We start from the raw sequence: 18,274 nt of genomic DNA on the forward strand, positions 1-18,274 counted from the left end.
ATCTGTTTCTATTATTTCTCTTTTCATATATGAATTATTGCATTTGAAAAAAAAAAAAAAAGACCATTATGTTTGGTGTAACCTGAGTCGTGGCTATTAATTAATTAATTAACCAATTAATTATTGCTTGGGGGATGAAATCCTAAAGCTTCATGGTGCCAAAACAATAATAGATAAATAACTGACTTGATGCTGATGCTACACGAACCCGGATGTAGTCACTGTTTTAAAGGTAAACAGGTAAACAGTTTTAAAGGTAATGCATTATTATTATTATTATTATTATTATTATTATTACCCTAGTGTAATATGATCCCTGACCAAACAAAGTTATAACCTTGGTAAACACGTGTGATCTCAGAGACTCCGCTCTTGGGCTTTGCTCTATTATGCAAATGTGAAAAACCGATGAATTTACCCGGAAGTTGCAGAGTAACTGAAAAACATCGCGCGCTGTAGTTCCTCTTTATCGCTCCGGTGCGGCTCAATGAGGCGCAGCTCCTTAAACCCAGACCCGCCTTGTACTGCACTGGAACTCTTAAACTACACACCTCACAGGTAGAGCTCATATTTCTCTTATGTCTTTATATATATATATAAATGTAGATGTATATGTTTGTGTGTGTGTGTGTGTGTGTAAAATTTGTAGCGGATTTTTTTTTTTTTTTTAAACTAGAAAAGTTGCAGGTCCTATAGGCGACTCTGCTTTTTCACAGCAATGTAATGAGTACTTGTTTGTTTGTTTATTTGTTTATTCTATAGGGCAGGAAGTCAGTTGTATTTATGGCTGAGTGTTGTTCAGAAAACAGTGCAGTGCAGGTTCTTGCTTCTGTGGGGTCCTTAAAAATGACCCCAAAGTGTTTACTTATTTATTTATTTATTTATTTATTGTTGAGCTCAGAGCTGTGTTTAACATTTGACATGTGTGACTGTCAAATAACCCTGTGTGTGTGTGTGAGATATATATAAAAGTGTATATATATATATATATATATATATATATATATATATATATATATATATATATATATATAAAAGTATATATATATATATATATATATATATATATATATATAATAAAAATGTAAATATTGTTTTCTCATCCTAATGAAAAGTGAATAAACTGACACAGTGTCTTAGAGTTAGAGTAAAAAAAAAACAACAAAAACAAACAACAACAACAATAAAAAAACAACAGTGTGTTGTTTATAAAGTTCTACCAGAGTTTTCTTCTCTCCCATCATTGATTTATTACTTCTCAGACGTTCTGCAGTCAGGGACGCCTTTAAACTGTAAAAGTTAGTAGCGCGGATTGATTGAATGTAATTGCATTGTCTAAACACATGCAATAAAATACCATTTTAAAACGATTTATTCGAAACATGTTTATTATTATGATTATTATGATGATGCTGATTATTATAAACACAAGTTGACGTTACTGTTTTTTTACATTCCAACTCGTTTTTGAGTTGCTGAGCTCATTCCGATTCAAACGATCAGCTCACAAGCGAAGAACTCCGTCATAAATGGAATGATTTTGTCGACAGGTCGTTATTTACACCAGTGTAAATACGTTTAATAGCACAGGCCCCTCTGGTGTATGCTTCATGGAGAAACACTGCTCTGTATCTCAAAATAATTGAATTAGGCCACTTCCGTTGGCTTTGTTGTTGTTGGGTTGGGTTTTTTTTTCTTTCTTTCTTTCTTTAAAGCTCGACCGTGCAGTTTAGAAGAACAAAGGGTCCTCTTCAAAGGGATTCTTATAGCGAGGTTCAACTTCTAGTGCTATAAAGAACCAGACTTCAGCAGAAGGTCTGTCCAGAGACCAAGACGTTCAACTTCCATCACTAGGTTAGATCCGTTCAGAGTGGTAGAACGTTCGGTTCAAAAGAAGACACATAGGACACTTAGGGTTATTTCCTCCCCCCCACCCCCCCGAGACGTTTCTTGTAGGCAAAGTGTAACAATAAGGCCGATTTCGATATAGAAACCAAAGTCGTAGAAGTTGAATCTAGAATCAACGAATCGAGCGGTGAGCGTCAGAAATGATTTCAGTTAGCCTGTTGTTCTTCAAGCATTCTTCAAGGTTTGATGATTTATGAAGCTAGCTTTCTAACAGTGGTCTACTTGGAACTTTCTGAATGACCAATCCTCAAAGTTTAAGGGTTTTCCCACCTGGACAAACCTGAGACTCACAACCTAAAAGTGTAGGTTGGTCACGTTTAAGAAATTTTGAAAGCGTTTAGCGATTCCATTGCGAGCTCTTGTGCTGAAAAGCCAGGTCTCCAGGCTAAAAAAAGCTAGAGAAAAGGGCTTATTTGGTTAATGAAAGGTTCTTAGCGTCATAACAAGAGTTTCACTTGAACCAACTCTGAAAGGGAACCTCTACAAATAGTGTTTACAGGCGTAACCGGTCAAAGTGCTCGATGGAAGAGTGTATACAAATCTTTAATCTGACGAGGCTGAACATCGTCGTGGCTCTCTTGCGAAGTTTGTCATTCATACTTCTCTTTCAAGATCTCCAAAGATGTGGACGTGTTGTTTCAAAGTAATAATAATGATATAACGTAACGCTTTAAAAAAATAAATAAATAAATCTTCAAACATAGTTCAGTAAGGAATAAACCCACTCGATCAGTGTCGTGTTTTTATAGGAAAATGATCAATGACAGGGTGGTCTGATGAAGTGGTCTGATGAAGTGGTCTGATGAAGTGGCGTTCCTGGAGTTCGGACAACGAAGTTGATTCGTTTCCTACGATGGTTTATATGTATGATGTTGTTATGTTTTTGTTTTTCTACGCACGTACGGTGGAAACAAATTTCCTCTTTTTGAGGACCAAGAAATGATCTATCTATCTATCTATCTATCTATGATGGCGCATATTTGCATGTTTTATTGCACTTGTACTCTACCACAGCAACTTGTGGTTCACTCTCCAGCCACTTGTTTTTCTCTCTCTTGAATTGAACAAGACGCAGTACGTCACGTTACCAAGAAATGTCACCACAAAGCACAAACTCCTCAGTTCTGAAGATGGCGGAAAAACTTAAAGTTACAGCTTTGTATACGGTTTCGTTACAAAGCGCTGACACTGGACACCTCCTTCCAGAAACACGCTTTACGTTGGTCAGGTCTTCACCGGAGATGCCGTTAATAGCTACGGTCTTGTCCTGCAACCTTCCTACGTCTTGCACCATAAGTCCAGAGTGGAGCATTAACGGTAGCACGAGTACACTCTCAGAAAAAGTGCTGCTCAAGGGCTTTTTAGATGATTAATAATTCTCGCTTTCTAAATACTTCCCACTTAGAACTTTTTCTACCTAGAATTGTCCCCCAGATGGACGAAATGCTAACAGAAGGCACCGAACTTTCTTTCCTGGCCGTTTTTAATAGTGTACTGATTGGCGTGATGGGAACGCTTAGAACAGGAAGAGGCCACGGTAGTTTAGTTATTCTAGAATAGACAGAGGTTTTTCACTTCCACGAGCTTTCTTTTGTTGTTCCCTTTCTACTCGCCGTACGCTACCGTATGTGTTATTTTAACGGGTCTCCTTGACAAACGTGCATCTCAAGAGGTCAGTAAGTGTAAATTTGTACTGTGGAAAAAAAGACAGATGCCAGTTATGACAGGCATCGCTAAGGACAGTAATGTATTGTGTTGTAACGAAGAACCCAGAAGGAGGGTTTTTTGAGGAAGTAAAACTAGCTAACTAGCACATTAGTGTTCTTACTGGAAAGAAACCGTGTGCATTTTGTCTCTTATGTGTCAAAAAATAAACAAATCGAGGGGGACAATAGTCCGTACAACTTCGTAGAGCTTTCTGAAAATGACTGGAGGACCCTGTCACTGAAGAGCTCTTTAGATTAGGAGATCGTTTACTGATTGTCTTACACTGGTCCTGAGTTCTTATCTATAATAGAGCCTATTTAAAGGTGTCTACCAACAGAGTAACCGAAGTCACCTGACTATAGAGATTAAACCATGATTGACGTGTAAGAAGTCAATAGTTCAAGTTCTCATAAGAGAACATCCAGGGAGACTCTGCTAGGGGGTTTACATTCCTCAAATGGTTCCTTAAACGGGTTCCTTAAAAGGGTTCCTCAGTGGTTCTGTGATTGGCTAAGAGTTCCTAGCTTTCTAAAAGTGGTTTTTACTTTGAATCCTCGCTGAAAGGGAACTCTTAGGTTTCTAGTTGGATGGCGGCGGGTTCTCAGGTTCCTGAAGGGAAGCTTTAAGTCTCGACGCTCTGGATGATCGTGGTTTGTACGACTCCTAAAATTTTTCCTGAAGATTTTACTTGGATCACAGGGAAGTCTCTTTTTAAGCCTCCATGTGGATGGTGGTGGGTTCTTAAAGGGTTCTAAAGGGAACTCTACACTCTGGAGGGGTTTGTGTTGTACGCGTCCTAAAATCGATTTTACTTTGAATCCTCTTTGAAAGGGAACCCTTTAAGTCTCGGTTTGGCCGGTTGTGAGTTCCACACATCCTACAATGGGTTTTCATTGGAATCTTCTTTCAAAGAGAACCCTTAACGTCTATATTTTGGAGGGAACTCTGATAAGGAACTCTGTACATTTTGGGTAGTTGTGGGATCTTAGGTTCCTAAAAGTGGTTTCAACTTAGCATTCTCTTTGGAAAGTGAAAGGGTTCTCTCAGGAACTAATAAGCGTGTAATAGTTATTATTTCTAATTTCCAAGACGTGTGAGCGAAATGTTCTAAATGACGTACAAGGTCACTTCGGCTAGTTCAGTTTTGAATAAATTATCAAATGTTGTCGAGTAATGACGAAGGTTCTTCTTCCTTGATCACAAGCCCACACTATCTAAGTAATAAAGCCATAGTGATAAAACCAAGAACCCCATAAATTCATTAATCATGGTCTCTTTCTTAACACGATTCAGATAAAGGTGTCCTTTAGTGGAATGACCTTCATGATCGAATTGGCACTCAGGCCCTTTGTGGCTAACACTGAGCACAAGGCTAAAATATGAGCAACCGCTGTGTTGTCTGTGGCAGGGTGCAGGCTGCCTTTCTCTGATCACTCCTTCCTGCTTGAAACCCACACACAGAATGCTTAGAGGAGGAAGTACGCAGCTCCGTTGGCCTGGTACACTGTCACACGCGCGGATCGGGTTATGCGGCTCGCTACAAGCTTCCTGATAACTTTCTATAAATACGGTCTCACTTTTCCACCATCTAGCTGATTCCAGCACTGACACGCACGTCTGAATTATTTACCCATAAATACACGACCTCGGTTACAATTCTAACTACAACGTGCCAACAGGAATTTTGAACGATAGCACAATAAGGAAATGTATTTAAGGACTGTACGTGTGCAAGGAAATAAAATAGATTTAACTATTACAACTAACTAGATTAAAAATAGATTTAACTATTATTAAAATAGATTTAACTGTTACTATCTGCGCTATGGGCATGCGTTTGTAAGTTATACATCAAGATTTGCATACTGACCCACATATAATTGGACATGTTGTCATTTCTTCTAACCTTAAAAAAAAAGGATGAGTCAGAGGTGAGGCCACAAGGCCACAGGTTGCTAAGCGACACAAAATTTGCATTCTAATAACTGTAACCTATAGCCTGCATGTAGTGCGTTAGGCCATGTCAGAAGTTCGACACAAAATGAAACCATTAAAACAAAGTTAACTCCAGCTGACCAAAAATGAACCACATCAACCGCAGATGAGAGCTCAAAAAATCAAGTTTCCCAAATGCGACTGCAATAATTTCAAACTAAACAATAATCAGACACTCAGGTATTCAAGCGTTGTGTGCCGAGAAACATTCCCCACACCGTCACGCCGCCACCACCAGCCTGAACTCCTGACATGAAGCAGCTGGATCCATGAATTAACATCTAATTCCAACCCTACCATCAGCAGAAATCGAAATTCCTCAGACCAGCCAACCGTTTACAGTCCAGGTTTAATCCTGATGAATGATTTTGTAGTTTTTTCAAACCGCTTAGCGAGGAGGCTAATTCCGTTGCGCTGGAGCTTATCTGCTCGCCATCTCACGCTATGTGGATTAGATTAAATCATCCATCCTGCTGAATTAGAGACTGTTATAAAGAGCTCATTGACCCGATTTAGAAAAACGTGGGATCCCTTTCTTTTTTCACGTTAGGGATTTACGAGCCTTTGTTGTTCCTGAGTGACTAGCTAACGGTGCTAACCCTTTCCAGCAATACACTGATGTTCAGCGGAATAGGAATGGACTTATCAGACATTTTCAATCCGCATAAACGGACGAATTATCATACCGTCGTATGTCTGTTATACGGTTAATCAGGAACACTGTTGGGTTTCTGTGTGTAGAGTATCACGACTCTGTGTTTAGCTGCCGGTGAGCAGGGCGACGGGAAATGCGAGGGGTTTGAGCCCGTTGCTCGACGAACAGTTCACACGTCTCCACAATAACACCGGCGCAGAGATAACGGTAACGAACATCACGGGTAAAGCTTTTCTGAGAGTAAAACGCTGTGTACGACTGCCACGGTAACATTAGAATATTAAAACCTAGTAGGCTAGGTAAAAAAAAAAAAAAAAGACGTTCCTAAGAAAAACTGCAAATTCTTTGAAATGTATGAGCTAATAACCACTTCTGTGAAGTGTGACATCACAAATAAGTTCAATGTGAGACATGAGCAAGCCCAAACCAGAGGAAATTCTATTTTTTGCCTCTGGTAAAACCTCAGAGTATCTTTGTGTACTCTCGACGTGATGGTTTGGTTTGAGTTATAATTATAATTATAACACTTTAATTTTAAGGTATATAAGTCCTCCTTACGTGGAGCGCCAGATCATTTATACCGATGCACATGATGTAGAGCCTTCATAAGGAAATGGTCACTTTTAATAACGTCACTCTATTGAGCATGTTTACGGGAACGCTCGCTACTCAGCATGCACTTAGTAGCAGTTTTTCACTTAGTTTTTGTGACTTTGGTCGAAGTACGCTAGTTCTAGCTAGCTAGTTTTATATTAGCCGAGTAATACAGGCGGTACAAAAAACTATTTTTTTGTACCCACAGGACATAAACAAAAAAGGTTGAACAAGTCAAGAGTATGACATCGGCGTTCTCCGACTGTAGCTTTTAGCATACACACAGATCTCAGAAGACCGGCGTGGCTTACTTTCGTCGTGCGCGTACGTCTAACTGCGTCCACGGCTCGTCTTCATTTTTCCGTCTGTCGTATGACGACCTTTTTCCAGTGCGTGTGCACCTAATTATGAGGTAGTGACCTTTCTTGGACATCTATCGCTTCTATTCATTGAGGAAAACCGTTTTGTCATCTATTTTGAGCAGAAGGATTCTTAACCTACATTTTTCATCTTTAACTCTGACTACATTTGGCACGCGTCCACCAAAACTAGACAGTCGGAGATACAAAAATACTGTACCGCGGTCGTAAAGAGCGGTTCCTGGCCGGTTGATCCAATCTTTGACCTGTGTCAACGACAAGGCACGTGCAAAACCGTATCACTCACTGCTATTATTTTTGCACCATACTGTGAAAATCGCACCCCTTTTGGAAACGCTCACACCAGTCTGTCTGATACTGACAGAGTCTGAGGGATTACATGCTTGCGTGAACTTGAACTCAAACCCGTCGACGCTCATCTGCATTACACCTCGGCAACATGATCGTTTGCCCGATAGATTATTGCATGAATGTACAGGTGTTCCTAATAAAGTGGTCGGCGAGCGTAGGGTCTCTTCGAGACTCTGCTGTCGTAAAGGTTCGTCAGGAAGGGCGGGTCTGAGCCAGTCGTGTACACATCACATGGTGGAATTTGGCCTTCTCCAGTGAGATGGTTGAGCAGAAAGGAAGGAAGAAAGAAAGAATTTAGTCCGAGTTGCGTTTGAGATTCTTGGTTTTCCCCCAAGGAGGAAGTTGTGTAAAAGTACCGTTTAACACCACATACCTATTGTTGTACATTAATACATGGCAGGTCACCTTGCCTGCATTCTCCTGGCTTGTATTCGTTACTCATTAAGCGTGGCCTATTAATTGATAAGCAGAGAGGGGGTTTTAGATTTCTTTGTGAGAAGATTTCCTGGAAGTGCGTTCCAGTTTGGGTTCTTTTTCTTTTCTTTTTTTTCTTTTTTAATAGCATGCCAATGTTTAATTGTTATCTGAACATTAGGATTGGAATACCGACCCTGAAACACAAGCATATTGGAATACAACACTAACCATCACTCACTTGTAGTGCCTTGTTTTCCTGGAAGACTTTAATGACGCACAGGAAATTATTTCACCTTTGAACGCAACGGGCCGCACCGGAGAAGTGAAGCTGGTCAATATGAATGCAGTTTTGGTTTATTTATTTTTTGATTGGTAAATACCTATTTTAATTCCACAACGAAACATAATTAAAGAGGGTGAATACTTACGCAAGGCTCTTGACATCCACTGAATGACCCGAAGTATTTCTTCAAAGGCGTTATGGCCTTATCTTGTTGTGTGTGTATCAGTAAGTACACTGTGTGTAATGGGTGTAAACACAGAGAAGTGAATCTTTTTCCTCCCCGAGTTTGGTCTTTAAATATGAGAACAAGGAAGTGCAAAGAGATTGTTAAGCTAATATTGATGTCAAATATTTCCACCTTCACTCTTAACGGGATTAATCCTCCAGGACATGTCTGCTTCTTTATTTTTTCGACCGAAGCTACAGAACTAATGTCTGTAATCACTAATGAAAGTTTATCGCCGCCGATTTAGCATGAACAAAAGGATGTCGTGGTGATTACAGTGAGTTTTGGGCACACGGTGGCTTAGTGGTTAGCACGTTCGCCTCACACCTCCAGGGTTTGGGTTTTGATTCCCACCACGGCCCTGTGTGTGCGGAGTTTGTTCTCCCCGTGCTGCGGGGGTTTCCTCCGGGTACTCCTTTTTCCTCCCCCAGTCCAACTGGGGCGTGTCCGTAGTGTATGAACGGGTGTGTCTGTGAATGTGTGTGTGATTGTGCCCTGCGATGGATTGGCACCTTGTCCAGGGTGTACCCCGCCTTGTGCCCGATGCTCTCTGCGATGGGCTCCAGGTTCTGTATGACCGTATTTTTAAATAATATTCGTGGTTTTCTAATTAATTAATTAATTAATTGTCAACTAATTGACATTTATTTTACATTTACTTTAAATTTATTTCAACTCAAGTTCCGGTAGCTGTTTATTATTGACTTATTTATTCGTTTATTCATCATTAGTAACAGCTCTATCCTGGTCAGGATCGTGGTGGGTCCGGAGTCTATCCCGGGAAACCTCAGGACACACACACTCATTCATTTTCTGTTCTAAAAAGCTTTCTGCTATTTCCCGAAACTCTTTAAATCCAAACGCTGTTAAGTGTATCAGAATTTAGACACAGTGCTAAACCTGTAGCTGTCAGATTCATGCTACTTGTTAGTTACATTAGCCTCGTAGCTCCATGGCGAAAACTCTAGAAGCGAATTAAACATGTCTAAACAGGCAGATCATATGATCCGGGACTGTAAATATTGTTTTTTTGTTTGTTTTTTTTTTGCCTGAAGTGTCACTTTACGGCGTGTCTCCTGACCGCTCTCTTCGTCTCTTCCCCGACAGAAATCATGGGTTGTAAAAAATCCAAGCTTGACGAGGGGCAGAGTGGAGGTGCGTTTGCTGTGAAGAAGCGTGAGCCTGTACATCCTGAAAAAACGGTATATGTGAGAGATCCAACCTCCCCTAAACCCCATACTATAGTAAGTAGTGAGTCAGGACGGGAACAGTCTTCTCACTATGGCTGACACTTAAACAGTACAGACGTTTGCTTTAAAATCACATCGGTCCAATTAATGTCACAGGAATGAGTGTGGAAATATTATTAGTATATTATAGATAAGAATTGTGTGAACATTTCTCTGTTAGAGAGCTATGACACTTTCAAGAACTCTTTCACACTTGGTGTTTTTTTTTTTTCCCCGTTTTTTTTTTCTGAAGCTGGAGCACCTTTAGTGTTAATCCCGTACAGTATATCTTACATGTGATTGTATAAGTAATACATGACCATGTGAAAAACATGTGAAGGTACAGTACATGATACACTCTGCAAGTCAACAGGTAGTGATGTGAAAACCTGCATGTGAATGAAACATTAGCATGAAACATTAGCTAGGCTAGGTCTACAGTAGATCAGCTAGCTGTTGGCTAATATCGGCTAACTAACTAACCTAGCGTCCTCTCTAGATTAGATTTACCTCTTGAGCACCTCTTGATTTTCTTCCTCCAAAGCTACAGCGAAGGCAAAAAAAAAAAAACAACAAAAAAAAACAACAATAACAACAACAAACAAAAACACCAAGTGTGAAAACATCCTTCCACGCTCCACACAATATGAGATTTTCATTCTCGGTTCTCCAATTGCAGAATAATTCTCCTCCATCAGGACTTTTACCTGGGCAGAGATTCCAACAAATGGAAGGTTTGACATGGCTGCTATGATTAACACGCATACGTCCCTTTGAAAAGTCTGAGAGATTATGTAATAAACCAGTTTTCTTTTCTCCAGAAGAGCAACAGGAATCAGGCAAAATCGTCGTCGCTCTGTACCCGTACGATGCGATCCACGCAGACGATCTGGGATTTAAGAAGGGGGAGAAGATGAAGGTTCTTGAAGAGTATGTTTACAGCACGTACTTATTCCTAACTGCTGAGGTGTTGATTCTGGGCTTATGCTTATGCGTTTGTTATCGTTTCTATAGTAACTACTCATTTGACATAATCTAAGACTGACAATAAACAGATTGAAAAAATCTTTGATATGGTGAGAGTTTCTGTAAGGGGGCGTTTATTTATTATTATTTATAGACGGAGTCTCCGGTGTCAGCACTTTAACAGTCAGTTTGTTCATTTTCATGATCGTTATTATTGTTGTGCAGGCATGGCGAATGGTGGAAGGCACAATCTCTGAGCACAAGGAAAGAAGGTTTCGTCCCCTCCAATTACGTCGCCCAGATCGACACCATGGAGACGGAGGAGTAAGTGTGGTTCTATGCAGAACCCACCATTTTTGGAAGCCAAAAACCCTGAACTATTAAGAGTGTATGCTGGAAAGGGATTCTGCTTCACTTTGGATCAAAGTGTTTTTGCTTTTTTTGTTGTTGTTGTAGGAACTAAACCTTTTTTGGATGATAGTTTTCCAGAAGTGCCATTTATTTATTTTACAAAAAAATACCTCTTGCTGCTTTTCAGATGGTTCTTCAAAGAAATCACAAGAAAAGATGCAGAGAGACAACTGCTAGCACCTGCTAACAAGCCCGGTTCCTACCTCATCCGAGAGAGCGAGACGTCCAAAGGTTTATGGAGCTTTATTAAATTGTCAAAATTAAATGTATACCACAATGCTAATTTACCATGCTAATGCTAGTTTATATGCAGTGTGTTTTTATAACATTTTATAACGGCCAAGAAAGTATTTTTAAATACGGACGCCAAGCATAAGCTAGCTACTGATTGAGCCTGATGATTTAGCTAGCTCAGACCTAAGTCTTTAAAACAAACAATGTAACGGTCTAGGGATAAAGAAAAAGAGACAAAACTATCAGGGACGTCAACATTTCTCTCAGATATGTTGGAAGATTACCGATAAAATTCTCCAGACGGCTAAAATCACACTGAAAATACACCTAGCGTCGAGTGTACCGCAAGCGTGAGAAGTTCACGTGGTCATTTTCTCATAAACACAGTAAACACAATCTCATTTGAACCTAGCATAACTTGCTAAAACGTGCTAACTCGCTAAAGTTCCAGCATTTTCTGACATTCCTTTTTACAGGAAGCTACTCGCTGTCCATCCGAGACGTGGGTCCTCAGGGTTCGGACATTGTAAAACATTACAAAATCCGGGGTCTGGACAACGGCGGCTACTACATTTCCCCCAGAATCACATTCCCAGATATTAAGAAAATGATCCAACATTACCACAGTAGGTAGCACTTCAATAAACCCGCTTTTGATTTATGATAAAAAAGCAGATTTGAATTTGCCGCATGGCTCTGTAGTAGTTGTTTTTGAGTGTTTAAGTGATGTTTTCGACACAGAGCAATCAGACGGGCTGTGTCGTAAACTCGAGAGGCCGTGTGAAAAGCCGAAAGCACAGAAACCATGGGATAAAGATGCATGGGAGATCTCGAAAGAGTCCATCAAGATGGTGAAGAAGCTCGGGGCGGGGCAGTTCGGAGAAGTGTGGATGGGTGAGTATGGTTGAGGATTTTAACCTCAATTTGACACAACACAGGAACCGCATACGTGTTAAGTAACTGTATCGTCGACCGAGTAAAGGATCTGGCGCGTTCGTTTGGTTCATTCGACCCTAAAACACAACGTCCCACTACATCGAGTTAATCCAAATCTTTCAAACCTTTTCTGTGCATGCTTCGCATTAGCTCGAGCACCTGCCCCCACTGGCACTTATCAGGAAAATCGAAGAGGGAAGCTGCGGTGTGGTTGGCGGTGGATTTGCATTCGCATTTACTTTTCCACCATTATTCTCTTAGTTTCTTCCCTCTTGGCAAGCGAGATGAATTGCAGGAAGTGGTCGACTTTGCAAATATACAAATGGAACCCAAGGCCTCAAGATGTTTCCTCATGACACGTGCTGGCTGTGCCGTGCCAGATCTAAAACCTGCAGGTGGCTGAATCGATAGATCTGCTTCCTGCAATCAACTCCCTATAGTGCTTGGATTCATTGTGCTTAAATTAGCCAGTGTACAGTAGCGATGACATTTGCAGCTCTGTAGAAGTGTCTCTTAGTTAAACCGTCCCAGTTACTATAGGTTTATCCTTTAACGTATGTTCTTTCTTTTACCGTTATGCTAGCTGTAGTGGCTAATTAGCTACTCTTTATTCTCTAGGCTAAGACGTACTCGATTGTATGATGATCATTTAATCATAATTCTATGGTCATTGTTAATTCTGCCAAGAAAACTAAGCACTCGTGTTAAATTTGTTTACGCTTCATGTCCAGATACCAAAAGGAACTAAATGGCAACGTGTTTTTTTTTTTTGTTTGTTTTTTTTTTGGGCTCGGATTGAAAAGTATTGGCACCCTTGGCTATGTTTGGGTCTCTCACTGTTTCACGCTCAACGGTTTTACCGTGTGAGAAACTGGAGCAACAGAACCGTGCCGATTTTTACCCAGAATAATCTTTTTTTTCTTCTTCTTCTTCTTTTTAAAAAAAAAAATAATAATAAAATAGCATCAAAGAAACATATTTGTGAATTTTAAGTAGTATTTTCGTACCTGATCATCACTTCTAATTAGTTATGGATCAGATTTAGCCGCACTTTACCACACGCTGTCCTGTCGAAAAGCATCAGAAGTTTCTAGCTAGCTACTTGCTATAACATAACTAGCGTAATCTCCAGCCATGTTACAGACTACGTAAAACAACCTCTTAATTTAGTTAAATAGCATTTCTGATTGAACTATAACAAAACAGCCGTTCTGCTTTTCAAGCGAAAATCCTCGTCTGCTGTTTTCTACTGTCGCTAATTCAGTTATGAGACTAGCGAAGTCTTAACTTTTGTATTTATGTACATTTGCTTGGAATTTAATTTGACTGTAGTGACTGAATCCTGTGCTTTTAGATGAATGACTGAATAATAAGCTGAGAGTTTGAGGAGTTGTATATAGCTATAGATAAGAAACCCAATGCTACAATGTTATGCTAGCTCACTAGCTAGCTGCAATGCTAGTTGCAATGTGGGGGCTTCCGGTTATTCAGAAGCGTAGGACGTGTGTACAGGTTGTGAGAGATGGCAACATTGGTGTTATTACTAAGTTAAAACATACTATATCTCTCTATCTTGACTCACCAGTATTGAGAAATAAGGGAGAAATAAATTTGTGTGTGTGTGTGTGTGTGTGTTCTTACTCTCTAGAACACTAGGGAAGCTTAATGAAAGATGAAAGAGATTAAGAAGTAGGGGGCAAATTCCTGTAGCTTTGCTGAAACATGCTGCTGTGCACCCGACTGTGATTCACAGGAATTCCCCAGCTGCTGTCAGCATTTCTTCCATCTTTGTCTAATAACCAAACCAAAAGAGTGACCCTAAGAGGAGACAGTGACCTTTGAGAACCCTCATGTTTTCACAGCGTATTACAACAACAGCACCAAGGTGGCGGTGAAGACGCTGAAGCCAGGCACGATGTCCGTCGAGGCTTTCTTGGAGGAAGCGAACCTGATGAAGACGCTTCAGCACGACCGGCTCGTTCGCCTGTACGCCGTCGTCACCAAAATCGAGCCCATCTACATCATCACCGAGTTCATGGCTAATGGTATTGTTGGCTAACACACACACACACACACACACACACACACACACTCATACTTCTGTTTAAATCACATATTAAAATAAATCTGAATAATATCTTGGTTTATACCACAGCACTGAATTCTCGATTCTGATTGGTCAGAAACTGTCGCGCACGTTCTATTACGTTACTGTTTCTATAGTAACAGCTCGTTTACAGGAATTTCTATAGTGGATGCTTCACATAAACAGATTTTTTTTTAAATCATTGACATGGTGAAGCTTTTTAAAAAAAAATAAAAAATTGTTTTTATGTTTATTTAACATTTATGGAAGGAGTCTCCAGTGTCAGACTTAAATTTTTGTCATTTTTCTGACATCTTCAGGACAGATGAGTTTTCTCCTTGTGGTTTCTCAGTAACATGACAAGCCACAGGGTTGTTGTTTTTTTTTGTGTGGGTGTTATTAACTCCAAAAGAGAGACATCTCTGATGCTCCACAAGTGAAACTGAACTATAAACAGATAATAAAAAAAAAGTGTGACATGTCGTTCTTTAATGGATGAAAAATGTCATTGTTGTTGTAAGTTGCTGTGCTTGAAGAGGAATAAAACGCTACATGTTATTGGAAAATAATGAGTTATGGGATTACGTATGTTGTGTAATATATGATGGTGTCGTTAGCCGTTATGGTGATGTAAAATCTTTATGAGGGGTTGATGACGTTCTTCTCTTTCCAGGCAGCTTGTTGGATTTCTTGAAAAGCAGCGCCGGCAGCAGTTTACAGCTTCCCAAACTGATCGATTTCTCCGCTCAGGTAAGATGCTAAGAATGCTAAGAATGCTAAGAATGCTCTCTGGGGGGATTTTATTTTTTGTCTTCTTCCTCTTTTCTCCCGTGTCGTAACATCGGGCATCTGGCGTTTGCTTGCGTGCAGTATTTGGAAACGCTGATGTCACTGTTTCCATTAAAAAAAGAGGAACCAGAACTTTGGTGTGAAGTCTGTCGTTATAAAGTAACTACGAGAAATCGCTTCGTGTGTTCTTCGTAAAAGGAAACGTCTGACCAGTTAAAGTGCTTGCAAGCGATTTTAGGACCGTTTTTTTTTTTATTAAATGATTATTATTAATCGATGAAGCTAAGAGCTGATTGTATTGTTAGTTTCACACTCTGAACGGATTGAAATACTGATTTTTCCAGAAAGCTCTAAGAAAAGAAAAGACAGCAGGAATGCATGGTTTCCCTAAAATCGCTTGGAGTGAAACCGGGCTTTCGATATGTACATCCCGTTTCTGAGAAGGAACGGGGACGCTGAAGGAGAAGAGAAACTTTATTGTAGTCGTGCAGATCAGAGTGCGTTAGCGGAGCTCTTTTAAATCAACGCGGTTAGATTTGGTCTATTTGGAGTGTGTTAAAGCTGCTGTTCCGACGTGCAAAGGTCAGCGGTTTTCACAGGGCGTTCATTCATTTACCTAAAGAACTACAGTCTAATTGCAGAGTCCAACCAGAGTCCAGTCCGGGCTTTGAACTCACGACCTCCTGATGTATAGCACAAACAGCTGTCCCGTTCACGCCACGTAGACTTCAGATAAAAGCAGGTGTTTATATCCAAAAAGACTTGACGGTTGAGGAAATACAAGCAAAGGAATCGAACCCCCAACCCCAGAGGTGTAAGACAAGCGTGCTAACACTGAGACACGGTAACCTCCCCCCCCCCCCGAACAATAAGCTATATTCATTTACAAACACATATCATTTTCATGAAAAACAAGAAGTTAGTATGTAAGGAGTAAAACACTTCAAGGTGTGATGAAGGGAAATATTCGACAGCTCTAGTCGAGTTACCGTTACTACCCCGAAGGTGATTGTTTTCCTATAAAACCCCATTTTTTAAAAATTTTTTAAATTTTCTTATTGTGTGATTGTGTGTGCAGATAGCAGAAGGCATGGCCTACATCGAGAAGAAGAATTACATCCACCGAGACCTGAGAGCCGCCAACGTGCTGGTGTCTGAGAGCCTGCTGTGTAAAATCGCAGACTTCGGCTTGGCCAGAATCATCGAGGACGACCAGTACACGGCCAGAGAAGGTGTGTGTGTGTGTGTGTGTGTGTGTGTTGATGTGATGCTGTGTTTCATCCTGGCTGAAGGAAAGTACAGAAGACGTTTCTCTGTAAGGAAAGGTCCTCTCTGCAGGTTTCAGAGGTCGTTTCGCAGCCTGAGAGTTTTATTTATTTATTTATTTTTATTTCCTCATTACACCAGTCACAGTGTGTTCGAGCGTTAAACATTAACGTGTCTTACAGGAGCAAAGTTCCCCATCAAATGGACTGCGCCGGAGGCTATAAACTACGGTTCCTTCACCATCAAGTCTGACATGTGGTCCTTTGGGATTCTCATCTATGAAATAATCACGTACGGGAAAATCCCATATCCAGGTAATGAATATGTTTAGTATGAATCGCTGACTAACGCCGAGGAACGTTGTTACTGATTTCTCAGTGGTGACTAGTTGGAAGTTAAGCTTTTAATGCTGCATCGCCCTCTGCTGGAGAAGAGCAGCATCTAAAACAGTGGACTGACGAAAAAGGTTCTGATAAGATAAATATGAGAGTGTTTCGTATTGTACATCTGGCAGTACCCTTCTTGAGTCTCTGGAATCTATACCAAGATTGAAATTGATCTTAGAATGAAACGAATTCCCGGTAGTGTTACAACCCGGAACTGAATCGCACTTAACTGGGATTATGTATCATGAATCTAACAAACAAAAAAAAAAAACAGCCCTTAATATTTAATATTTAACACCGGAAGGATTCTGCGATCGAGACAGAACCTTAAAATGGCGGACTCCGCGATCGGCGCCCCGACTACTGAACTAGGCAGCTGATCGAGCTGATTGAATTTCCTGATTTCCCAAATGAATAAAACCCTGCGTATATACAAGGGATACACACGATACGTAGGAAATAAATAGATGCGATCCAGATACACTCCAAACAGATGCTCGTGCAAGAGAAAGCGAACGCAGAGTCGAGTAGTCCGTCAGAAAGCGCTTACCTTTTCCCCATTTTTCCTTTTTCTCCTCTTAGGAATGAGCAACAGCGAGGTCATGTCCTCTGTGCAGCGTGGCTACCGCATGCCCCGGCCTGAGAACTGTCCCACCGAACTGTACGACATCATGAACACCTGCTGGAAAAATAAACCCGAAGACCGACCCACCTTCGACTACATGCAGAGCGTCCTGGACGACTTCTACACCGCCACTGAGGGCCAGTACCAGCAGCAGCCATGAGCCACATTCCTGCGCTTCGCTCGCACTCCGCCGCACCTTCATTATTTATACGTCCCAAAAGAATAGCGATGCAATCAGGAACAAATCGTGTATACATGTAAATAGTAATAATATATATATTATTTTTTTTGCATCTACCAGCTTGCTTACATTTAAGCAAGATCAAAACAGCTTCTTCAAATTGAAGTTTTATCTGCTTGCCTGTAAAATGATAAAAGAAATTTGATGATTGTTGTGATTTTTTTTTTTTTTCGCATCAGAATTTCCTTTCATTTTTAGTCACCACTCTTATAATCATAATCCCACTGCTACAGACAACTGAATTACATGGAGCTACGATGATGATGATGATGATGATGATGATGATGAGTTTATAATCCAGCACTTCTGATTACTTACATTCCGTGAGCACAAATCCAGCATCAGGACATCATTTATATAAATTATATATATATATATATATATATATATATATATATATATATATATATATATATATATATATATATATATATATAGAATGGCTGAAAATTTCTGATATCTTCAGTGAGCAGAAATCCAGCATTGCTTCGTTACGCAGTATTATAATTGTAAATATTTGACAGAAGCCATAACCGTTATTTTTCCGTAACCCATGATCATTAAAATACTGTACATACTTGTTCAAAAT

General features: G+C 40.2%; 1 protein-coding gene across 2 annotated transcripts; it reads left to right on the forward strand.

Moving 5' to 3' along the window:
- The first annotated feature begins 408 nt into the window (after positions 1–408).
- Positions 409–17,835, forward strand: lyn (LYN proto-oncogene, Src family tyrosine kinase). Of its 2 annotated transcripts, none has more exons than XM_053651156.1 (13): positions 409–558; positions 9,624–9,760; positions 10,425–10,479; positions 10,567–10,675; positions 10,937–11,035; positions 11,250–11,353; positions 11,833–11,982; positions 12,098–12,250; positions 14,155–14,337; positions 15,052–15,128; positions 16,246–16,399; positions 16,616–16,747; positions 17,402–17,835. In XM_053651156.1, the coding sequence occupies exons 2-13, from the start codon at positions 9,629–9,631 to the stop codon at positions 17,602–17,604; spliced, it is 1,551 nt and encodes a 516-aa protein (XP_053507131.1). In that variant the 5' UTR covers positions 409–558; positions 9,624–9,628; the 3' UTR covers positions 17,605–17,835. The 2 variants fall into 2 exon arrangements, with proteins under 2 accessions (XP_053507131.1, XP_053507132.1); XM_053651157.1 differs by having other exon boundaries at positions 410–558; positions 9,624–9,718.
- The last annotated feature ends 439 nt before the right edge of the window (positions 17,836–18,274 follow it).

This window comes from Ictalurus furcatus, chromosome 20 (assembly GCF_023375685.1).
Source record: "Ictalurus furcatus strain D&B chromosome 20, Billie_1.0, whole genome shotgun sequence".
Taxonomy (NCBI): Eukaryota; Metazoa; Chordata; class Actinopteri; order Siluriformes; family Ictaluridae; genus Ictalurus; species Ictalurus furcatus.

Excerpts from the sequence above, each read along its gene's own strand:
- lyn (XM_053651156.1), top strand. The coding sequence starts at position 9,629 with ATGGGTTGTAAAAAATCCAAGCTTGACGAGGGGCAGAGTGGAGGTGCG. Across the intron at positions 11,354-11,832 it reads AGAGAGCGAGACGTCCAAAG|GAAGCTACTCGCTGTCCATC; the intron begins GTTTATGGAGCT and ends TCCTTTTTACAG. Across the intron at positions 11,983-12,097 it reads AATGATCCAACATTACCACA|AGCAATCAGACGGGCTGTGT; the intron begins GTAGGTAGCACT and ends TTTTCGACACAG.